Genomic DNA, 25,879 nt, shown 5'->3' on the forward strand with positions numbered 1-25,879 from the left:
GCTTATTTTCAGGGGGGGGCTTATGTTGTCCTGCCTCAGCTCTCCTCTGCGGCACTGCTCTCAATGGCGCCAGCAAGCAAATCACTGGGGAAGAACAGGATGATGCGCTCACTGCAGCAGGTCTGATTGGATGCAGCTCAGAGCGCGGCGTGCGTTTCACGGGAGGGGGGGAGACGGTGCATACAGAGGGCACCGTAATGTAGCATGTAGCGTAGGGGATCACCTTCACTACAGTAGCAATATCAATAGGGCTTATTTTCGGGGGAGGGCTTATTTTAGAGGGAATCTTACACAGTAAGGGGAGGGCTTATTTTTGGGATAGGTCTTATTATCGGGGAAACACAGTAGTACCCTTGGGCAAGTTACTTAACCCCAATTGCTTAAAAAAAATTTATATATATATATATAAAGAAGTCCAGAAAATGAGGATTATATATGTATCTTTGACCGTTACATACACATATGTGTGTGGATGTATGTTGTTCAGTCATGTCCAACTATTTGTGACCCCATGGACCGTAGTATGCCAGTACTGCCCTTGGGTTTTTCTTGGCAAGGATACTGGAATGGTTTACCATTTCCTTCTCTAGTGGATTAAAGCAAACAAACATTAAGTGACTTGTCCAGGGTCACACAGCTAAGTCTCTGAGGCCAGATTTGAAGTCATATTTGAACTTGGGAAGATGAGTCTTCCTGATTCCCAGTCCATTCAGCAGTCTAAGCACTATGGAGCCACCTAGCTGGTCGAGTATGTGTGTATGTCTGTGTGACTCTGTGTGTGTGTGTGTGCGCGCGTGTGAAAAACCACACTTATGGTGGCGTACACCACTGCCCTCCTCGTCTTGTGATCCCTTCTGAGCTTAGTTCTGTTTCGTTTGATGTTCTTTTCTCTCTCTATTTTGGCATCCACCTTGGCCTCTAGTCCATTTACCCCTCAGGACTCTTCCACCTATCCATCCCAGCTCCACCTTTTCTTTCCTCCCTTCCCAGTCTTTCCCCCATTAACCATTTCAATGTTATGCTGCCCTCTCCTTCTGAATCCCTTGTCCCCTTGTCTGTTACCACTCACGCCTTGCCATACTCTGCTCTGTGGTCTTTCTTCTTTGGTTTTCCTTGTGTGCTGTCCAGAGGAAGTCATGTGACTGGGCTCCCTACCCATTTTTGTTATTGCATCTCACCTGGGCCCTCATTACATCGAGGTCTTCCTCTTCCTCCTCCCTAATTGCATCTCCTCTGTACACCTTCAAAATGACTCCCCCACAACAGCATCTTATCCCGTTCTCTGATTAGTATGACTTCTGACTTAAGTCAAAAAAAGAAGAAAATAGGTGGGGTGGAACCAAGATGGCGGCACAGAAGCAGGAAAACTCCCTGCGCTCCCCCCATAACCACCTCCAATACCTATTAAAAATGACTCTAAACAAACTTTAGAGCTACAGAACCCACAAAGTGAGAGAGAAACGTCCCATTGAAGGCAGCCCAGCAGGCAGACAGAAAGGGTCCATCATGGCAAGCTGAGAGCAGAGCCCAGCCCCGCAGAGCGGCCCCAACCCTGGAGCAGATTTCTGGAGAGTGGATCACCAGCACCTGTGCAGGTTTACAGATTTATCAACTCATAAATGCCAAAGACAAAGTGAGAGGTCAGTGGACTTTGGGAACAGTGGGTCCAGGAATGCGGTCTGGCCTCTGCCCCCAGAGGGAGAAGTGGCTGAGAAGTGGCGGCCGCAGCAGCATGGCTGCTTCAGAGCTCCTGGCCTGCAGAGTGTAGGGGGACCAAGCAACCATGCAGAGGATAATTGCTCTTGCTTTAACCTGCTTGGATCTGGATTACTGTCTAGGGTGGAGGTCCTGGCATGCAGGACAAGGTGCCAGAGCCAGTAGAAACTTCAGAGAGAGCACCCAACTAATAGCTCCAGCAGTTGAGAAAACCCCAGCAATTTGGGACAAAGCTCTCCTCTCTGGAAGCAGAGTTCTACTGTGGCAAAAAGCTCAAAAGTCAAGTAATTGAGTGGCAACATGAGCAAGCAAAAGAAGCAAAGCAAGCACAACAATCTGACTTTGGACTCCTTTTTTGGGGACAAAAAAGATCAAAGCATGGCACAGGAGGAAGACAATGAAGTCAGAACTCCTACACCAAAAGCTTCCAAGAAAAATATGAATTGCTTACAGGCCGTAGAGGAGCTTAAGAAGGATTTTGAAAACCAAATAAGACAAGTGGAGGAAAAGTTGGGAAGAGAAATGAGAATGATGCAAGAAAATCATGAAAAGAGAGTCAACAACCTGACTGGAGAAAATAACACCTTAAAAAATAGACTAACTCAAATGGCAAAAGAGGCTCAAAAAGGCAATGGGGAGAAGAATGCCTTAAAAAGCCAAATTTGCCAGATGGAAAAAGAATCTCAAAACCTCACTGAAGAGAATCATTCCTTCAGAATTAGACTGGAGCAATTGGAAGCTAGTGACTTTATGAGAAATCAAGATACTATTAAACAGATCCAAAAGAATGAAAAAATAGAAGGCAATGTGAAATATTCATTGGAAAAATCACTGACCTGGAAAAGAGATCCAGGAGAGATGACTTAAAAATTATTGGACTACCTGAAAGCCATGATAAAAAAAAAGAACCTAGAAATCATCCTTCAAGAAATTCTCAAGGAAAATTGCCCTGATGTTTTAGAACCAGAGGGCAAAGTAGAGGTTGAAAGAAACCTCTCATCACCTCTTGAAAAATATCCCAAAAAGAAAACTCCTAGGAATATTATAGTCAGGTTCCAGATTTACCAGATCAAGGAGAAAATATTACAAGCAGCCAAGAAGAAACAATTTGAATATTGTGGAAACACAATCAGGATAACACAAGATCTGGCAGCTTCTACACTGAGGGATCCAAGGGCTTGGAATATGATATTCCAGAGGTCAAAGGAGCTGGGATTAAAACCAAGATTCACCTACCCAGCAAAACTGAGTATCATGTTTCAGGGGAAAATATGGTCATTCAATGAAATAGAGAACTTTCAAGCATTCTTGATGAAAAAACAAGAGTTGAATAGAAAATTTGACATTCAGATACAAGAAGCAGGAGAAGCATGAGAAGGTAAACAGGGAAAAGAAATCACAAGGAACTTATCAAAGTTTAACTATTTACATTCCTACACGGAAAAACAATAATTGTAACTTCTGAAACTTTTCTTAGTATAAGAATAGTTGAAGGGAATATAAATGTGTGTGTGTATATATATATATATATATATATATATACACACACATACATACATATATATGTTTATATGGGAGGGTATATGGGCATGTGAATACATATGTGAGTGTGTGTATATATGTGTACAAGTATATATAGACAGAAGGCACAGGACCAGTTGAATAGGAAGGGGTGATACTTAAAAGGTGAAATTGAGAGGTGAGAGAGGAATATAATGATAGGAGATGGGGAGAGACAGAATGGGGTAAATTATCTCATAGAAGAGGCAAGGGAAAACTGTTACAATGGAGGGGAAGAACAGGAAGGCAAAAGGGAATGTCAACCTTACTCTCATTGAATTTGGCTCGGGGAGGGAATGACATACACACTAAATAGGGTATCTCACCCTACAGGAAAGTAGGGGGGAAGAGGGTGAGAGGGGGGATGATGGAGGGGAGGGCCAGTTGCAAGGGGGAGGGGGAGTTAGAAGCACACACTTCTGAAAAGGGACAGGTTCAAAGAGAATAGAAGAAGTGGGGGGCGGGATAGAATGGAGGTAAATATAGTCAGTCTTTCACAACATATCCACTATGGAAATGTTTTGCCTAGCTATACATGTACAACCTACATTGAATTGCCTGTCTTTCCAGTAAGGGTGGGTAATGAGGGAGGAAGGGAAAGAATCTGGAATTCAAAATTTTAAAATCAAATGTTTAAGAAAATCATGATTATTTCTTTTTACATGCAACTGGGAAATAAGATGTACAGGCACTGGGGTATAGAGATCCATCTTGCCCTACTGGAAAGTTGGAGGGGGGAGGGGGGAGGATATAGAAGAGAGCAGATTGGGCAAGGTACAGTGGGATTTCTGTTTAGGGGTGGTGGGTAGTTGAAAGACCGGGAGAAAATTTGTAACTCAAAATCTTGTGGAAATGAATGATGTAAATTAAAAATAAATATAAAATTTACTTAAAAAAAATAAACTATTAACTCAGAAAAAAAAAGGAAGAAAAAAGCCCAAGCCGAAAACCTGGCTTTCTCCAGAATTGACAGTCTCAAGCACCTCTTCTGTTGACACCTCGGCAGCATTCAGCGTTGTTGATAATCCTCTTCTCTTAGATAGCCTCTTTTCTGCCTTTTCTTGACACTAGTCTTTCTTGGCTTCCCTTCTATCGATCTGTGTATTCTTCCTCTGTCATCATCTGTATCAGCCCCTCACACCCCAGGCTCCATTCTGGATTCTTTTTCTCTACATTCTCAGTGATCTAATCTGCTCCCAATTGTCATCCCTATGTAGATCACTGAAAAATGTGCATGTATGTATGTATGTATATATGGATATTTGTATGTACATGTGTCTATCTACCTCCTGAACTCTAGGCCTACATCACTTACAGACCTTGGGATTTCAAACTTAATATATCCAACACAACTCATATTTTCCCTCCAAACCCACCTTTCTTCCAAACTTCTTTTCTGCTATTGAGGATAGTGTCTTTCTTCCACCACCATCCTTCACCCCCTTACTGTTCCCTGCATTAAAGCCATCCTTGACTTTTCACTTTTCTTGAAGGCACATATTCGATTACTTGCCAAGTTTTGTCTATTCTACCTCCAGTACATCTTGGGCAGTTGACCCCCTAGTTCAGGCACTTATCTCCTCTCACCTGGATATTTGCAATAGTTTTAGTCAGTGGCGGAATTATGCTACATGGAAGGGATACAAAAAAAGGTAAAAAATCAGTCCCTGCCCTCAAGGAGCTCACAGTCCAATGGGGGATAGAACGTGCCTACAAATATATATAAATGATATACGGACAGTGTGAATGGAAGGTAAGCCAAGAGGGAGGCCTCAGCAGGAAGGGACCCTTGAAACATCCCACAGGGTGGGATTTGAGCTGAGTTTTGGAGGGAACCAGAGAAGCCATAGTGGTTTTTTTCTACTTCTCTAAAATACATGGTCTGAGAACTTGTTTTTTTAAATGTAGATTGATGCATTTTTTTTCCTGTTGCAGGATGGCAGAGCAAAAGAAGAAACGATCTGAAGTGTCAGAGAAAAAGAAAAGGAAATTAAAGAAGCTGGTGACAGGAGAGGAGCCCCTGGCACAGGAGAAGCCCCTGAAGAAGAAGAAGAAGAAGGTGAGTGCCAAGGTAGGAGTGGAAGACAGTGCACGTTGTGCGTGCAGCTTGGTTTGTCCTGCTCTTTACCTTTCCTGGTTCTGCACCAGATCTGGTTGGTTTTATTCTCTGGTCTCTTAAAACTTTTTGTACATACTTGGGGACTGGCACAAAACTCAGTTCGGTCAGAGCCAAAGGAAAGGAAAGTCAGACTTATAGCAAACACTTATAACTCACAACACTGATAGAGACTTCTTCAGCCTGTGGAAACTTATTGCCTGTCCTGCTGCTGTAACATGTCTATGACCATGACCAGAGCAGGGAGGAGACAGTGAGTTTTGTGATCACAGAAGGATTTTTGTGGCTAAGGTTTGCATGCACAGTGGGGATTGTTGTGACAAGATGCGTTCAGAGCTGCTTCCTAGGAGGCCCTCCAACTCTTCACAAGCACATGATTTGCAGTTACTACCACCAAGGGAGTAGAGAGAGTTGATTTTTTTCTTTTTTACTCCAAAATTAGTGCTCTTGGGATCACAGTATTGGATTTAGGGCTGGAAGGGACTTTAGAAATCATGTAGTTTCTTCTTTAGTACTCACCTTCCCCAATATCTATCACAACAAATATTTTCTTAACTGGTTTGAATGGAGAAGGAATTTATTCTCAGCATATGTAAATCCCCGAGTTCAAATGATGACCAAATTGGAGTCAAAGGGATGCAACAGAAAGCGCATTGGAATAGGAGTGGGGAAACCGAGAATCTAGTGCTTATTCTATCATTAAGTAGTTGTGAGACCTTGGAGAAGTTGCCTCCCCTCCCAGGACCTCATTCCCCTGTAAAATGAGGAGATTGCACTGGGTCCCTGGTGACCAACTAAAATAGACACGAATCCCCGGAGGTGGAGTGGGGGAGTTTATTGACGTGTAAAACCAGAAATTCTCATTATCTGTGTATATTGCATTTTTATTTATTTTGGTAAACATTTCCCAATTCCACTTAATCTGCTCTGGGACCTCTTCACACTTCCCTTTTAGCTCTATGCTCTTTGACACTATGAGCTAGTCATAACTTGCAAAAACCGAGTCTCTTAATTTGGCCTATTGTTCTGGGTTTCATTTCTAGTTTGTTTCCTCTTCTGCTCCTGGTAGCAAGTTGAAACTGTTCACTCTGGAGCCACCTGAAGCCCAGGAATTAAGTTTCTTTTTTTGTACTGGATTCCTTCTAGGAAAATTTTCTGCTCTGGTTCCTCTCTCTACCTCTTTTCATTTATTTACTTTATTTTTTTCTTTTTGGAGGGCAATTGGTGTTAAGTGACTTGCTCAAGGTCACACAGCTAGTTTTTGTGTTAAGTGTCTGAGGCTGGATTTGAACTCAGATCCTCTTGACTCCAGGGCTGGTGCTCTATTCACTTACCACCTGACTACCCCCTTATTTTTATTTAATTACACTGCATTTGTATCTGAGAAATCCAGTGATTAAAAAGCAGAAATGGCTTCCCTTTTAAATCGTGTGTACTTAATACCTCACTTTTTCTTTTTAGATCCACAATCTCTTTCCCACTTCCCTCCCCTTCCCACCCCCCAAATTGAAAATAAGATACATGGGGCAGCTAGGTGGTACAGTGGATAGAGCACCAGCTCTGGAGTCTGGAGGACCTGAGTTCCAATCCAGCCTCAGACATTTAACACAAAAAAACTAGTCGTGTGACCTTGGGCAAGTCACTTAACCCCAACTGCCCTCCAAAAAGCAAAAAAAAAAAGTAAGATACATTAATTTGTACTCTTGAGTCAGTTACCTCTATTAGGATGTGCATAGCATCTCATGCTATTCCCAGTTACCATTCGTTGAAGCTAGTTATGCTGTTCATGTTGAAATGTGATCTGGGTTCTTTAAAACAGTTTTCTTCATAGGTGTCAGAGAACCTAGGTTTGAATGGTTCTGCCATGTTACCTGTGTAACTTTGTACACTGTAGTCATTTAAGCTATAAAATTCAAGAGTTAGGTTAAGTCATCAATCTCTCAGGTTCCTTATAGCTCTAAAGCTGTAATTCTATGACCCTTTGCTACCTCATGCATTCCTCCATGAAATTTTTGCCTTTCGTTTAAGAGGAAAGGTCTGTCTTTTCATCATTAGTCTCTTTCCCTTACCCTTGCTGGCAGGCTTGACATTTAGGTATCCTGCCAAATAATTCTTGCTTAGTGAAAACCATCATATTTTCAACCCATGTTTATTTTATGGTTACTTCTGCCCAAGCTAGTCACCGTCACTCTTACATCCACTTACTTGGTAGTAATTTTTTTTAAGGGATGGAGAAGGGGGTGACAATAGTTATAGCACATTTGGTATCAACCTGCCTCAGTCTAAGAATATGGTTGTAGCTACTATCCTATATCAAAGGAGACATAACCTTTAAAGATGATCTGGGGAAATAGAACCAGGAACATAGGTGCAGTGAGGATATGGTTTTATTTAGCATATTCACATGGAGACCATGAGGGACAGCATTTGGATTAATCTCTATCTCATGAAGAAGGAAGAAGAAAGTTTGTTTCCTGCAGCCTGTGGAGATGCCCACTGACCAGAAGGTGTCAGCAACTACTTTCAATCAGAACTGATACTCCATTCTGTTTCCATTAAGGTACTCTTTCCCTCAGGGCCAATATGCCAGTTCTTGGATGAATTTTCTTGTTGATTTTAATTTGGGTAAGGTGATATGACCCGGGAGGAGGGCCTGTGGTCTTAAAGTTTTCTGTTTTTAGTTAGTTTTTTTTTTAAAGGACTGAAAACCATCCTTAAGCAAAATGGAGGTGAAGATTCTGCCTTAGGAAGTGGAATTGGGTCTTATTTAGGAGGGAGATCAGTTCTCATTATCATTTCTGGTTCTCTGGGGAAGTTGTTAAAAAAAGCAGATTTCTCCATTAAAATTGTTGTTTAAGAAAAAAAAATCATAAAGTAAGCTCAAGTATTTATGAAGGGGATCAGATTTAAGAGGTCTGGAAAACAGTATTCCCTGTCCACCAGATAGGAATGATGTGGAAAATTACTGCAGTGAACTCAGCTCTTTGTGAACTCAGTTCTGTTATTTACTGATCCCCCAATGCTTTCTTGAAGAACCTTCTAAACCCACAGTGGATGACAGAAGATACTGTCCCTTCCCATTGGTCATTGTACTGCCTTCCCAGAAATTTAATCATGAAGAAGACTCATCAGGTCATCCAGTCCATTCCCTGGGCACTCATACAGAATTGCTTCCCACAGAATATAGCTCAAAATGTTTGGTCCAGGATTGTTTAAGTGAATCAAGATGGACATTTCTCTTCCATTCTCTCTGGACACTTTGATAGAGTTACAGTTCACACTTTGGGAATGTCACCTTCGTTTCCTTTTGGCCTGTGGTTTTGTAATTTTTTTAATTCAGCGACTATTTGCTTCTACCTTTTTATTCTGCACAGCTTTCTATATGATTCCTCAATCCTTATGAGTTTCTCCTTATGAAACCTCATCAGTCTTCCTTTCTCACATCCCCCAGTTCACTTATCAATTCTCTGTTCAGTTATCATTGTATTAAGTACAGTCTAAAAGCACAGGGGCTGGTGATTGGTGGTGGCGGTGGTGGTGGTAATGGGATGGAAAGAAAGAATGTCAGAAGACAGTACTTTCATGAGACATCCCCAAGATAAGAAGAGATTTTCAAAACAGTGATTTCCAGATAGCCTGGCATGTCTGAACTATATCTTCAAGCTTCTGGGTCAGTTATTTCACAGTCTTCTTCTCTCACCTCTTAATTTCACCTTTTAAATATCATCCCTTCCTGTTAAATTGGTCCTGTGCCCTCTATCTATGTATACCTATAAACATATATATACATATGTATTCATATGCCCATATACCCTCATATATAGACATATATATATATATTTCTATTCTCTTCAACTACTGAGAAAGGTTTCATAAGTTACAATTATTGTTTTCCCATGTAGGAATGTTAATAGTTCAACTTTGATGAGTTCCTTATGATTTCTTTTCCCTGTTTACCTTCTCATGCTTCTCTTGCTTCTTGTATCTGAATGTCAAATTTTCTATTCAACTCTGGTTTTTTCAACAAGAATGCTTGAGAGTCCTCTATTCCACCGAATGACCATATTTTCCCCTGAAACATGATACTCAGTTTTGCTGGGTAGGTGACTCTTGGTTTCAATCCCAGCTCCTTGGACCTCTGGAATATCATCTTCCAAGCCCTTCGATCACTCAGTGTAGATCCTGCCAGATCCTGTGTTATCCTGATTGTGTTTCCACAATATTCAAATTGTTTCTTCCTGACTGCTTGTAATATTCTCTCCTTAATCTGGGAATTCCGGAACCTGGCTATAATATTCCTAGGAGTTTTCTTTTTGGGATCTTTTTCAGGAGGACACAGTCTTCTTTAGAATGTAAGACCAGTTTTTTCCTCTGTATTCTGACAGATTTGGTCTCTCTTGGGGAACATTAGGAATCTTGGAGCTTTATTCCCTTGAGACATTAAACCTGCCCTCTTTATAGGCTGAAAACAACACATTTTCATTTCTTGGAGGAATAAAAGGTTTTGTTTTTTGTTATTTAGCAGACTAGCAAGACTAAGGTTAGAAGACCCTTGCCATTTGCTTTAACTCAAAGGTATCTTATTTTTAAAAGGTTTTATTAATATCTTTTGTATTTTGTAGGAGGATTTGAGTTCAAATCTTACCTTAGCCTCTAACTAGCTTTGTACATGTTTTGTACATGGGCAATTCACTTAACCTACCTCAGCCTTGATTTCCTTATTTGTAAAATGGGGATAGTAATAGCAAATGCTTCTCAGGGTTGCTGTGATGACTGAGTGAGATATCATATGTAAAGTGCTTTCCAAACTTTAAAGCACTGTGGAAGTAATAGCTATTACTATTCTTAGATCATTTCTGGAACCCCCTCATCTCTTTTCCTGCCCCTCCCTCCAATACTGAATACATTCTCTTAGAAAAGTAATAAGCAAAACCACCAGACATAGTGACTCCATCTAAGGACAGACTGCAGTTACTACCTCCACCTTCTTTCCTCTGAGTTGTTTCTCAATTCCTTGAAGTCCAACTTCTAGTCTTATCATTCAAGTGAAACTGTGTCCAAACTTGTAAGTGATCTTTTATTTGTCAAATCTGATGATATTTCCTAGGTCTTTATTTTTCTTGACTTTTCTGAAGTATTTAATACTGTGAACCACCCTTGCCTCCTAGACAATCTCTCCAGGGATTTGTGACACTGTCCCCTCTGGGTTAGCCTCCCACCAATCTCATTACTCCTTCTCAGTCTCCTTCACTGGCCTGTCTTCCATGTTATGCTCCCTGATAGTTGGTGTTCTACAAGGCTCCTTCCTTCTCTCTGAACACTCTCAGTGACCTTATCAGGTCCAGTTTAATTATCCTGTATCTGTGTAGCTGATTCCCAAATCTATATCTCTAGCCCTTATGTCCTTCCTGAGCTCTGGTCCTGCATTAAGACCTGCCATTTGGAAATTTCCAGCTAAATGGCCAGTAGGCATCTTAAACTTAACTGGTCTAAAACAGAACTCATTATTCAACCTAAACCCCATTTTCTTCTGAAGTTCCTTGTTTCTGTTGAGGTCACCTCCATTTTTATAGTCACCTAAGTTCTAAACTTTGTCATCTTCTTTTCCTCACTCTCACCCCAAATATCCAAAAAGTTGCCAGATAATTCTACCACCACAATATCTCACATTCTCCATTTACACACTCTAGATCAGGGCTTCATCATCTATGGTCTACAGTAACCTACTTCTTAGTCCCATTACTTCAATTCTTTCCTATTCCAATTCATCCTCCATGCAGCTGCCAAAGTGATTTTCCTTATGCACAAATCTGACTATGTTACTTCTCTACTCAGGAAACAGCAGTGGCTCCTTATTACCTCTCTTTGGCTTTTAAAGCCCCTTAAAACATGGCCCTGCCGATCTTATTACATCTTATTGCTGTTCACCCTCTCTGCAGTCCAGTTATACTGGACCTCTTAACATTTCCTCATACACTAGATTATATTTCCTGTCTTTTCTCTGGTCCAGGTGTTCTTAACCTTTTTTTGTGTTACGGGTCTTTTTGGCAGTCTGATTAACCATATGGGACATAATTTTTTTTAAAATATGTTTTCGAATAATTGAAAGAAATGCTAAATTTTGGTTAGAGGCTGATCAAAGTAAGAATCCCCTCCCCTCCATCCAAATTTACTCATTATTTTACCAAGAATATGAGGAGAGAAAGGCTTCCTAGCAGCTCTTCTCAAAAGGGAGTTTATCACTTACTAATTTGTTTCTTACAGATTGAATAAATACTGGGCAAGTTTTACAAAGTTTCTATTTCTTGTTTATCTTGTCTATTCCACTGTTTAATTATCGCCAAATTGTTTTGGTGACACCCGCTTTGTAATATAATTTGAGGTCTGAATGTTATCTCCCGTTTCTTTGTACATGTTTTCATTATTTCTCTTGAGATTTTAGATCCTTTGTTCCTCCAAATGGATGTTGTTATTGTTTTGGCTAGATGGTAATATGATGGCATTGCATTAAATTTATAAATTTTTACACTTAGCACAGTATCTGGTACATAATGAGTGCTTACTAAATGCTATTTGTTAGCTGATTAAATTAATATAGTATGGTCATTTTATATTGACCTGGCCCAATCACAAACAGTAAATATCTCTATCATTATTTCTTTTTCTTTTTTTTTTGTTACTTATTTTTAAATAATAAATTTATTTTTTTATTATTTATTTCATAGTGTTTTGTTGTTTTATTTATATAAATCTTGCATGTGTCTTTGTAAGTTAACTTGGTGATATTTTATGAACTTTGTAGTTATTTAAGTAGAATTTCTCTTATTGTTTCTTCCTGGTCTTTATTAATATGGTATTGAAATGCTGATGATTTTTGTGTACTTTGTAATCTACACTTTATCTAAGTTATTGTTTTAATTGATTTCCTTGCAGATTCTCCAGAGTTTTCTAAGAACACTATCATATCATGTGGAAATAAGGATAATTTTTACCCTTCTTTGATGTTTATACCATTAACTTTGTTCTGTTTTCATTTTGTTCTCTTTAATAAACATTGGAACTATGCCAATGAATAGTGGTGAGGCAGGGGATCCTTACTTTACCCCTGTTTTTACCGAGAAAACTTCTAGTGTTTCTCCTTGGCAAAAAACACTAACTCTTAGTTTTAGATATATGCTTTTGATCATATTAAAGAGGGGCACTTACCTGCCTATGCTAATTTTGTTTTTTAACATGAATTGTCTTCTATTTTGTTAAAACTTTTTTTGCATCTTTGAAAAATAATATGATTTTGCTAATTTTTTTAACCTAAAGACAAATGGATCTTGCATCTTTGATATGAATCTAACTTGGTCATAGCAAAGTATTTTCTGAGTATATTCTTATTGTAGACCATATAGTGTGACCATTCAGAAGGTAATCGCTCTTGCTTTAACCTGCTTGGATCTGGATCGTGGGCTTGGGTGGTGGTCCTGGGGTATGTGGCCAGTATGACAGAACTTCTGGGGGCTGTAGAGAGGTCACCCTCCTAATAGCTCCGGCAGCTGTGAAAACCCCAGCGATTTGGGACAAAGCTCTTTCCATTCTGGAAGCAGAGTTCTATCATGGCAAAGAGCTAAAAAGTCAGGTAATTGGCTGGCATTATGAGCAAGCAGAGGAAGCACAAACAGACCATAGAATCCTTTTTGGGTGACAAAAAGGATCAAGGCATGGAGCAGGAGGAAGACAGCAAAGTCAGAACTCCTGCATCAGAAAGCCTCCAAGAAAAAATGAATTGGTTACAGGCCTTGGAGGAGCTCAAGAAGGATTTTGAAAATCAAGTAAGAGAAATGGAGGAAAAATTGGGAAGAGAAATGAGAATGATGCAAGAAAATCATGAAAAGTGAGTCAATAGCCTGTTAAAGGAGACCCAAAAATACACTGAAGAAAATAATACCTTATAAAATAGACTAACTCAAATGGCAAAAGAGGCCCAAAAAGCCAATGAGGAGAAGAATGCCTTAAAAAGCTGAATTTGCCATATGGAAAAAGAATTTCAAAAACTCACTGAAGAGAATAACTCCTTCAAAATTGGATTGGAGCAATTGGAAGCTAATATCTTGGTGAGAAATCAAGATACTATAAAACAGATCCAAACAAATGAAAAAATAGAAGACAATGTAAAATATCTCATTGGAAAAATCACTGGCCTGGAAAATAGATCCAGGAGAGATAATTTAAAAATTATTGGACTACCTGAAAACAATGATCAAAAAAAGAGCCTAGACACCATCTTTCAAGAAATTATAAAGCAAAATTTCCCTGATATTCTAGAACCAGAGGGCAAAATAGAAATTGAAACAATTCACCAATCACCTCTTGAAAAAGATCCCAAAAAGAAAACTCCTAGGAATATTATAGCCAAATTCCAGAGTTCCCAGGTCAAGGAGAAAATACTGCAAGCAGTTAGGAAGAACAATTTGAGTATTGTGGAAACACAATCAGGATAACACAAGACCTAGTAGCTTCTACATTAAGGGAATATGATATTCTGGAGGTCAAAGGAGCTAGGACTAAAACCAAGAATAATCACCTACCCAGAAAAACTGAGTATAATGCTACAGGGGAAAATATGGTCATTCAGTGAAATAGAGGATTTTCAAGCATTCCTGATGAAAAAAACCAGAGCTGTACAGAAAATTTGACTTTCAAATATAAGAAGCAAGAGAAGGTAAACAGGAAAAAGAAATCATAAGGAACTTATTAAAGTTGAACTATTTATATTCCTACAAGGAATTCCTATATATTCCTACAAGGAAAAATGATCATTTTAACTCATAAGACTTTTCTCAGTATGAGGATAGTTGAAGGGAATATATATGTATGTATGTATGTATAGGAGGTTGTATGTGTATATAAATATATATGTGAGTGTAGGCATATGTATATTCACATATACATAGGCAGGGCACAGGACCAGTTGAATATTAAGGGATGCTATTTAAAAAATAAAATTAAGAGGTGAGAGAGGAATTTATTGGGAGAAGGAGAAAGGGAGAGATAGATTAGGATAAATTATCTCATATAAAAGAGGCAAGAGAAAACTGTTACAATGGAGGGGAAGAGCAGGAAGGTGAAAGGGAATGGGACAACCTGACTCTCATTGAATTTGACTTAAGGAGGGAATAACATACACACTTAATTGAGTATCTTACCCTACACAAAAATAAGGGGGCAGGGGATAAGAGGGGGGATGATAGAAGAGAGGGCAGATTGGTGGAGAGGGTAGTTAGAAGCAAACATTTTTGAAAAGGGATAGAGTCAAAGAATAAAATAGAATAAGTGGTGGTCAGGATAGGATGAAGAGAAATATAGTCAGTCTTTTACAGTATAACTACTGGGGAAATGTTTTGGGTAACTACACATGTACAACCTATATTGAATTGCTTATCTTCCCAGTGGGGATGGTTCAGGAGGGAAGAAGGGAAAAAATCTGGAACTCAAAGTTTTAAAAACAAATGTTTAAAAAAATTTTTTGTTTTTTTACATGCAAATGGAAAATAAGATATGTAGGCACTGGAGTATAGAAATCCATCTTGCCCTACTAGAAAGTTAGGGGGGTGATGGGGGAGGATAAAGAGAGAACAGATTGGGGGAAGGGGTATTCAGTAGGCCTGCTATTTTGGGGTGGGGGCAGGGGAAAGATGGGGAGAAAAAGTTGTAATTCAAAATCTTCTGGAAATGAATATTGAAAGCTAAAAATAAAAAAGTATATTAAAAATAAAAGTTAAGAGCAATGAAGAAATTTCGAATCTAGGGATAACAGAAGAGTTCAGGACCAAACAAAAGATAGAAGAAGATCACAAAAGATAAAATGTACAATTTTGATTACATAAAATGTAAAATTTTTCTCATAAATAAAACCTTTGAGATTCAAATTAAAAAAAAAAATAAAAGGACCTGGGATCATTTATTTCATTTACCTTTTTCTTCCTCTTTCCTTTTCCAAACTTAAGTAGACCTTGGTATCCTTGTTTCTGACTGACACACTGAGTTGTGTGAACAGGAATCCCATGTTGAAATGTGACTGATATTTTTAAAGCTTATTGAGTATCTACAGGAGATTGGGAGAAGACTCGGAGCACTGTGGCAATAGAGAGCAACTTTGACACAAGAAATATTAGCAATGGGCTGGGAGGGAGAGGAGAAGGCTCTTTGCTGCCCTTAGAACTCTGTTGCTTACACTAGTTACTGCATTGGACACAAGAGTAGAGATCAGAGACCTTAAAAGACATTTGCCTGGAACGCCACTTAACATAACAGGCCTGAGAATTGTTTGAGCCAGTGGGTGGCTTAGCTATGTCTGTAATGTTAGTTTTATTGAGCACCATATAAGGAATATGCCCAGCTCTTTTTTGGCATCTGCTTTGCAAACCGAAACTGTTGATAGTAAGAAAAACTTAAATTTGTTGACCAGACTTGTCCCATGTGATAGTCTGGAGTGCTTACTGACAAGTGATATTTTTTCTACTACTTTGACTTTCCAAAAAATAGCAGATAATTGTTATTGGTAAGTATTCTACTTGGACTGTGGTTTTTTATCTACTTCACAAATATATTTATATATATATATATATACATATATACATACATGTATGCACACACGCACACATGCACAAAATGTGGTATCATGGATAGAGAAACAGTTTCCAAGCCAGGGTGACCTGGGTTCTCACACTGCCTTTGACACAAATTGGTTGTGTGAAATTGGGAAGTCACTTAATCTGTCAGTATTCTAGATAACTCTTTTATTAGTTGCAGAGAAGGTGCAAGCCCTATATTGGTAGAAGGAGTTTGCTTATCTAAGAGTTTTCTCTATTAGTGAAATCACAAGTGCACTGTCTATCTCCAATGCCTGTGTTTTCAAAAGTTACTAATAAGAAGTAGGAAAAGGGTAATCTTGACCTACCTGGATTCTTGAAATCATGAATTTGTTACTATCTGTGGGAAAAAAATGAAGCTCTTTAACTTAGAAGTATGTTATATTGGTTTTTTGGGTTGTGGGTTGTGTTGTTTTTTTCCACCCTTCTGCTGGGGGGGTAGGGAGGGGTGGGGAAGTAGGAGGTATGTTGGAGGGGAGGAGGTGGTGGTAATCTTGAAAATCAGAGATGAATTACCAGGATACTAAGACTATACTTCTTAATTTATTATTGATGATTTTAAACGAGTCCCTGAATTTTATGGTCTCAAGAGTTTGTTCAAAGCCAAAACATTTCATGCAAATGGTATGTTACATCTCAAGTACCACTGAGAGTGGATTTTTTTGTAATTAAATCATTAAGGGTGATTGTTTGCTGGTATTTATAGCAGCTCCTTGGAAACTTGAATTATTTTTCTTACTGCTGCTTTTTTCCCCTCCATTGCTTTGCCTTCCACTTTATAGCTATTTAAATGCTGAACTGTCTCTCAGTTTATCTTTATTAATGTTTCTGTTTAAAAAGCATTAAGAAGTATAAAGCATTCTTGTCAGATCTGATATCAATATCAGAGGGAAATAATTATTGCTTTGGAAAAAAGAAGTTAAAGATTTTTCGTGTATTTTGAATAGAACTTAAATAAATACAGTAGCACCTCATTTATCTGGAGGTCACTTGTCTGGTACCCTCAGCTCTGCACTATCCTGAGCACAGCTGAGAACCAGAAAACAAAAAAGGCTTCCAGATACTCAAAGCAGAGGTTACAAAATCCAAACATATAATAGAGAGCCTTAGATCCTTACTCAGTTTCTCTTGAGTATTATTTTATACTTAGTTCTAACAAATAGGTTTTTATTTGGTTTATGCTAGTTTCAAAGGAGGTTGGGTAATGTAGACACATCAAGAGCAAAACAAATGGACAAAGGACAGAGTGATAATGAAGGAAGAGACAGCATGGTATAGTGAAAATATTACTAGTTCTGGAGTCAAACGACCTCGGTTTGAATCCTGTCTCTGACAGTTATTGCCTGTTTGATTTTGGGCAAGTCAGTCAATCTCTTTAGGCCTCATTTTCCTTATCTAAAAGATGAGGGGGTTGAATTGAATGGCCCTTGAAATCCCTTTTAGCTCTAGAGCCACACTTTATACCTAGGAGACGAAACCTAAATCACAACAAGTAGACACAAATCTAGATTGCTCTTTGGTATAGGTATGAACTCCTCTAGAAATCTCCTAAACTCCTAAAGGCAAGCCTATGCTATTTTATTTTTTTTTGTCTTTATTTATTTGTTCATTTACTTTGAGTTTACAAGATTCAGTTCTCCATTTCTTTGAGTTTCAAATTTTCTTCCCCTCCTTCCCCTCCCCCCCCCATAAAAGCATACAATCAGGTATAGGATCTGCAGATACCTTCACATTAGATATTAGTCAGGTTATAAAGAAGGATTGTATCGAATGGAATGAACAATGGGAAAGAGGAAACCCAACCAAACAAGAAAAAGAAAGAGAGCAGGTAATTTGCTTCAATCTGCATTCAAACTCTGTTCTTTCCACTTCTTTCTCTGAATGTAGACATCTTTCTCCATCATGAATCTTTTGGAGTTTACTTGTAGCCCTGCATTTCTGAGAAGAGTCTGGTCTATCAAAGTTGGTCATCACACATACGTTGTGTCTGTAATTGTGTACAAATTTCTCCTGGTTCTGCTTTTCTCACTCAGCATCAGTTCGTATAAGCCTCTCCAGGTATAAGATGAAGTCCATCTGCTCTTCGTTTCTTATGGCGCAATAGGATTCCATTACATTCATATGCCATAACTTGTTTAGCCATTCCCCAATTGATGGGCATCCCCTTAATTTCCAATTCTTTGCCACCACAAAAAGAGCTACTATAAATATTTTTGTACATATGGGTCTTCCTTCCGCTTCTATGATCTCTTTGGGATACAACCCTAGAGATGGTATTGCTGGGTCAAAGGATATGAAGTTACTTATAGCCCTTTGGGCATAGTTCCAGATTGCTCTCCAAAATAGTTGGATCAGTTCACAACTCCACCAGCAATGTATTAGTGTTCCAATTTTTCCACATCCTCTCCAGCATTTATCATTTTCCTGTTTTGTCATCTTAGCCAATCTGACAGATGAGATGTGGTACCTCAGAGTTGTTTTGATTTGCATTTCTCTAATCAATAGTGATTTAAAGCATTTTTTCATATGCTTATAGATATCTTTAATTTCTTCCTCTGAGAACTGCCTGTTCATATCCTTTAACCATTTATCAATTGGGGAGTGACCTGTATTCTAATAGATTTGACTCAGTTCTCTATATATTTTAGAAATGAGGCCTCTACATTGGTTATAAAAATTCTTTCCCACTTCCCTCTTAATCTTGATTACATTGGCTTTGTTTGTACAGAATCTTTTCAATATCATGTAATCAAAGTTATCCATTTTGCTTTTTATAATCTCTCTATTTCTTGTTTGGTCATGAAGTCTTCCCCTCCCCATAAATCTGACAGGTAAACTATTCCTTGCTTTCCCAGATTACTTACAGTATCATTCTTTATACCTAGCTCATGCACCCATTTAGACTTAATTTTGGTATACAGTGTTAGATTATGGTCTATGCCCAGTTTCTGCCATACTATATTCCAGTTTTCCCAGAAGTTTTTGTCAAATAGTGAATTCTTATCCCCAAAACTGGGGTTTTTGGGTTTATCAAAGAGTAGATTATTATTGTCATTGACTGCTGAGTCTTGTGTACCCAGTCTGTTCCATTGATCCACTGCTCTATTCCTCAGCCAGTACCAAGTAGTTTTAATGACTGCTCCTTTATAATAAAGATTAAAATCTGGTATAGCTAGGCCAACTTCCGTAGCATTTCTTTTCATTAATTCCCTTGATATTCTGGGCCTTTTGTTCTTCCAAATGAATTTTGTTACTATTTTTTTTTATTTCCGTAAAGTAATTTTTGGTAATTTGATTGGTATGGCACTAAATATGTAATTTAATTTAGGTAAAATTGTCATTTTTATTATATTAGCTTGACCCAGCCATGATCAATAGATGTTTTTCCAATTAGTTAGATCTGACTTTATTTGTTTGAAAAGTGGCTTGTAGTTGTATTCATATAGGTCCTGAGTTTGTTTTGGCAGGTAGATTCCCAAATATTTTATAATGTCTGTAGTAACTTTAAATGAGATTTCTCTTTCTATCTCTTGCTGTTGGATTTCATTAGAAATATACAGGAATGCTGAGGATTTATGTGGGTTTATTTTATATCCTGGAACTTTGCCAAATTTATTTATTGTTTCAAGTAGTTTTTTTCTTAATTCTTTAGGATTCTCTAAGTATATCATCATATCATCCGTAAAGAGGGATAACTTGGTCTCTTCTTTGCCTAATTTGATTCCTTTGATTTATTTTTCTTCTCTAATTGCTACTGCTAACATTTCTAGTACCAGATTGACTAAGACAGGTGATAGCAGACACCCTTGTTTCACCCCTGATCTTGTTGCAAGTGCTTCTAGCTTATCCCCATTACATATAATGCTTGCTGATGGCTTTAAATAGATGCTACTTGTTATTTTAAGGAAGGCTCCATTTATTCCTATACTTTCTAGTATTTTTAATCAGAATGGATGTTGTACTTTGTCAAAAGTCTTTTCTGCATCTATTGAGATGATCATGTGTTTTCTGCTAGCTTTATTGTTGATATGATCAATTATACTGTTGGTTTTCCTAATATTAAACTATCCTTGCATTCCTGAAATAAATCCTACCTGATCAAAGTTTATTATTCTTATGATAAGTTGCTGTAGTCTTTTTGCTAATATTTTATTTAAAATTTTTGCATCTATATTCATGAGGGAAATTCGTCTATAATTTTCTTTTTCAATTTTATCTCTTCTTAATTTAGGTATCAGTACCATGTTTCTGTCATAAAAAGAATTTGGTAGGACTCTTTCTTCACTAATTTTCCCAGATAGTTTGTAAAATAGTGGAATCAATTATTCTTTAAATGTTTGATAGAATTCACTAGTAAATCTGTCTGGGCCTGCAGATTTTTTCCTAGGGAGTTCACTGATGGCTTGTTCAATTTCTTTTTCTGAGATGGGGTTATTTAAGTAATTTACTTCCTCTTCAGTTAATCTAGGCAACTTATATTTTTGTAGATATTCATCCATTTCACTAAGATTGTCAAATTTATGTGCATATAATTTTGCAAAATGATTCCTAATTATAGTTTTAATTTCTTCTTCATTGGAGGTAGATTCACCCTTTTCATTTTTAATACTTATGATATGGTTTTCTTCCTTTTTTATCATATTAGCTAAAGGTCTATCAATTTTATTGGTTTTTTCATAAAATCAGCTCTTAGTTTTATTTATTAATTCAATAGTTTTCTTAATTTAAATTTTATTAATCTATCCTTTGGTTTTCATTATTTCTAATTTAGTATATAATTTCGGATTTTCAATTTGTTCTTTTTTTAGCTTTTTCAAATGCATGCCCAATTCATTGATCTCCCTTTTCTCTAATTTATTCATGTATGCACTCAGGGATATAAAACTTCCCCTAAGAACTGCCTTTGCTTCATCCCACAAATTTTGGTATGTTGTCTCATTATTGTCATTCTCTTGAATGAAGTTACTGATTGTTTCTATGATTTCTTGTTTGACCCACTCATTCTTTAGGATTAAATTGTTTAGTTTCCAATTAGTTTTTAGTCTGTCTTTCCATGGCCCTTTATTGCATATGATTTTTATTGCATCATGATCTGAGAATTATGCATTTAATATTTCTGCCTCTCTGCACTGAATTGTGAGGTTTTTATGTCCTAGTACATGGTCGATTTTTGTGTATGTGCCATGTACCACTGAGAAGAAGGTATATTCCTTTTTATCCCCATTCAGTTTTCTCCAGAGATGTATCATACCTACCCTCTCTAAAATTCTATTCACCTCCTTAACTTCTTTCTTGCTTATTTTAAAGTTGGATATATCAAGTTCAGAGAGGGGGAGGTTAAAGTCCCCCAGTAGTATAGTTTTTCTATCTTTTTTTTCCTCTAATTCCCTTACCTTCTCCTGTAGGAATTTGGATGCTATACCACTTGGTGCATATATGTTAAGTAATCATATTGCTTCATTCTCCATGGTGCCTTTTAGCAGGATATAGTTTCCTTTCTTATCTGTTTTATTAGAGCAATTTTTGCTTTTGCTTTATCTGAGATAAGATTGCTACCCCTGCTTTTTTTACTTTAGCTGAGGCATGATATATTTTACTCCGGCCTTTTACCTTTACCCTGTGTGTATCCCTCTGCTTCAGATGTGTTTCTTGTAAACAGCATATTGTAGGATTAAGGTTCTTAATCCATTCTGCTATCTGCCTCTGTTTTATGGGAGAGTCCATCCCATTCATGTTCACAGTCATGATTATTATTTGTCTTTTTCCCTCCATCCTATTCCCTCCCATGTTTATGCTTATATTTTTCTCTCCTTCTGCCTTCCCCTCCTTAAGAGTTTTCCTTTTGACTGCTGCCTCCCTCAGTATTCCCTTCTTATCAGCTCCCCTCCCTTTTCCTCCCCTTCCCCCTTACTTTTTCCCTCCTTTCTAACTACCCCTCCCCCTTCTAAGCCCTTTTCCCCTCCTACTGACTATAGGATAGGATAGATTTTTATACTTAATGTAGTATGTTATTTCTTCTTTGAACCAAGATTCACAGTCACAGATCTCATGCAATGCTCCTCTCCCTTCCCTCTTTCCATCTATTATGATACATTTTGTGTCTCTTCTCAATATCCTATGCTTAACTGGTTGTGTTATTCCCTCCTTGCACCAGAACCAATAAGAGAAAATCTCTTATAATGCTCTTCTCCCTCCCTTCTTTCTTTCTATTATATTGTTTTTATGCCTCTTTGTGTGGCATAATTTACCCTTTTCTGCTTCATTCTTTCCTCTTCTTCCATTGCAGTCCCTTTGTAGACCTTAATAAGATGTTTTTTATCATCATTTTGTGTAATTTATATCCATACCTCTACTTGTCTATAAACAGTTTGCTCTTATTAAATAACAGGGTGTGTGTGTGTGTGTGTGTGTGTATTTTCCTTTTTTACCTTTCTCTTGCATCCATAATTGGAGGTTGAATTTTCCATTGAGCTCTGGATTTTTCATCAGGATGGTTTGGAAATCTGTTATATTGTTGAATGACTATCTCCTTGCCTAGAAGAATATGTTCAGTTTCGCTGGGTAGATGATTCTTGGTTGTAACCCAGGCTCTTTTGCTTTGCAGAAAATTGTATTCCAATTCTTCTGATCTTCCAGTGTAGAGGCTGCCAGATCCTGTGCCATCCTCACTGTGGTTCCATGATATTTGAATTGTTTCCTCGTGGCCACTTGTAGTATTTTCTCCTTTACCTGGTGGTTCTGGATTTTGGCTGCAACATTTCGAGGATTTTTCAATTTGGGATCTCTTTCAGTATGTGACCGGCGGATTCTCTCGATTTCTATTTTACCCTCTGGTTCTAGTATCTCAGGGAGGTTTTCCTATATGAGCTCTTGGAAGATGTTGTCCAGGCTCATTTTTTCATCATAATTTTCCAGTAGGCCTATGATTCTCAGATTATCTATCCTGGATCTGTTTTCCAGGTCAGTTATTTTTCCACTGAGATATTTTACCTCTTTTTCTAATTTTTCATTCTTGATGTTTTGTATGACTAATTCTTGGTTGCACATAGAGTTATTTACTTCAATTTGGTTCATTCTAGTTTTCAGCTAATTATTTTCCTTGGTTAGTTTTTGGAGCTCCTTTTCCATATCACACATTTTTCTTTTAAGGATCTGTTTTCTTCATTGTAACGTTTTTCTAATTTTGAGATTTTGCTTTTAAAAGAATTATTCATTTTATCTTCTATCTCTTATTTGGTTTTCAAAGTTCCTTTTGAGCTCATCTAAGAAAGCTTTCTGTGCCTGAAGCCAGTTTCCTGTTGAGGCTTCAGCTGTGGGTGTAGAGTCATCATTGTCTGCCTCTGAATTTGTTTCCTCTCTCTCAAGATAGCAGGACTCCAGAGTCTTGGTCTTTGCAGTTTGCTTTTTATGCATTTTGAGTCAGGGTCCTAGCCACACCCTTCCTCTATGGTTCCCTAGTCTTTACTGTTTAGGGTTTTGCCCTGGGGCAATAATTACTATCTTTTCAGGGTTAGAGGAGGGGATTCGAGCAGAGGGGGTTCGCTCTGCCATCCTGGTCTCTGGGAGTCCAGATAGGGGCTTTTTAAATTTCTAGGCTGTGCATTGGTAGTCCCAGGAGTAGCTGCTGCCTCTGGCGGGGGCCCGGGCCCTGCATTTGACTCTTACCCTGTTCCGTCCAGTCCCAGCCCTGCAGTGATAGGCCTGGCAGTGGCCCTTGTGGTTGGTGGGTCAACTTGCCGCCAGGTTGATCAGGCCTTGTCCAGGCCTCTGCATGCCAAGCATCTGGATCTCTGCGCCACCCGGGGTCGTCTTCTGGACCTCTGCCCCTATGTTATTTTATAATAGTAATTGATGCTCTTGGTTCTGAGTCATGGAAAGGTTAAATTATTTTTAAGAAGGCAAGGAAATATTTAATACATTTTATTTAAAAAATTTTGTAATACATTTTAGAAAGATTTCTATACAAGTGCTTAAAATAAATAAAACAAAAACAAATGGTGGCAAGTGTCAGTCATCTGGAAAATTCAGTAGTGTCACACTGTTGAGCATAAAATAACCTTAAGGATCATTTTATACGCAATTTGACTTTTAAAAGTAATTGTGTTTCAATGATCTTTCCTCTGTTCATATTTCCTCTTTTACGTTAGGCAACTGCAAGCTGTAGGAGACCAGGATCAGTGCTTGCCTAAATGGCTTTTTTAGAGTGAGCTGTGCAAAATGACTGATCATTTCTTTAGTGTGGGGCAGTGGCAGCCTGCAGGGCTCTCTTTTCAACTTCCGATTTGTTTACCTTTGTGTTTTGTGTAAATGGGAAATTTAGCAGTTTATCATAAATTGAAATTGCTTTTCATCTATGATAAGAGGCTCCAAAGTAGTATAATTAGAAAGGTAGGTGATTGTTGTTGAGTCGTTTTGGTTGTGTTTGACTCCTCATGACCCCATTTCCAGTTTTTTTAGTAATGATACTGGAGTGGTTTGCCTTTTCCTTCTCCCACTCATTTTCAGATGAGGAAACTGAGCCATATAGGGTTAAGTGACTTGCCCAGGGTCACACAACTAGTAAATAACTCGGGAAGATGAGTATTCCAGACCCTGGGCCTGGCACTTTATCCACTGTGCTACTTAACTGCCCAAATAAAGTAGTATAAGATATTGTATACCATATCAACATTTCAGTGTTCCTTTAAAACAATTTTGAACAAGACTAGTGATTTATTCAAAAGCAAATTACCCATCTAAGGGAAGCCAGATGGATTCTAAGGCCTGCTCCCTCTCTTCTACTTTGTCCTACTCCTCAGATGTGGGATATAGGTTCTTATACAATTCCCTTAAAGATTGTGATAACCTACTGAAATGTAATTCTTATGTTTGTTTTTGTTTGTTTTTGTTTTTAATGGAATAGGAAAATAAAATAGGAATAGGGGTTAGGTAGGTTTATGGCTTCCTTGATGGTAGAGTGATTTATATTGGGGTTATTCCAGCAGCACAACACTTATAACACATACATCAGAAATGTAAATTTTAGATTTATTTTAGTAAAGAGTCAAGGAATACAGGCTTGAAAAGAGTTTAGATTTAGCATTGCATTGATCATTCTTTGGGCGAAATGTGATTCCTTCAAACCCTCCAAGACCAAAGCAGTGTTGGGTGTTACCAAGTCAGCCTTTGAAAGTAATCATTGTGTTCCATTGATTTTTTTCATTTGCTCATTTTCCTTCCTTTAAATTAGGCAGCTACCAGCTATTAGAGTTCAGGGTCAGTATTCTTAATGGTATTAAGTTAAGAATACAAGATGACCCAGACATTTGTAGGTAAGGGAAATGCCATCCTTTAGTCCCTTTTAATTTCTTCTGTTTAGCTTTGGGTTTTTGGAAGCACCAAATGTTCATCATGAACTAATTAAAAAGCATTTATTATGTGCTTAGTATATTCACAGAACTGTGCTAAGCTCTGGGGATACAAATACAAAAGAGAAGACATTCCCTACATTCAAGAAGCTTATATCCTAATAGAGGACGTCAACACACTGGGGGATAGTGGCCAAAGAGAGGCATTCTGGTTCGGAAAGTTACTGGGCTGGTGAATGGGAGGCAGATTGACATACCATTCCAGTGGCATTCCAGTATTAGTTTGATGATATATTGTTCTAGACCTGGAAGAAGATTTTTGAGTGAGTGGGGGTTGGGGTTAGGAATTTAGGGGAATTGGAGCTGGATGGAGGAGTTGATAAAATTGAAGCATGGCTGGGGATGGAATTGATCAATCTGGACAGCAGGGCCCCAGGGCAGGAATTCCAGAACTGAAAGGGCTTAGTCCTACCAGGCAGGCATGGTTTCATAAGCTTAAC

At 38.1% G+C, this 25,879-nt stretch overlaps 1 protein-coding gene across 2 annotated transcripts in view; it reads left to right on the forward strand.

Moving 5' to 3' along the window:
• CUNH7orf50 (chromosome unknown C7orf50 homolog) overlaps positions 1–25,879 on the forward strand; it is a 340,684-nt gene that overhangs the window by 7,045 nt on the left and 307,760 nt on the right. The window contains exon 2 of one of the 2 annotated variants that reach the window (XM_069084839.1): positions 5,212–5,347. In XM_069084839.1, the coding sequence (XP_068940940.1) occupies positions 5,212–5,347 (136 nt within the window). The remainder of the gene's footprint in view (positions 1–5,211; positions 5,348–25,879) is intronic. The other variant, XM_069084840.1, reaches the window with a different exon arrangement.

The sequence above is a fragment of the Petaurus breviceps genome, unplaced genomic scaffold (genome assembly GCF_028583685.1).
Source record: "Petaurus breviceps papuanus isolate PSGF00001 unplaced genomic scaffold, PetGlider_PUasm1.0 175, whole genome shotgun sequence".
Classification (NCBI taxonomy): Eukaryota; Metazoa; Chordata; class Mammalia; order Diprotodontia; family Petauridae; genus Petaurus; species Petaurus breviceps.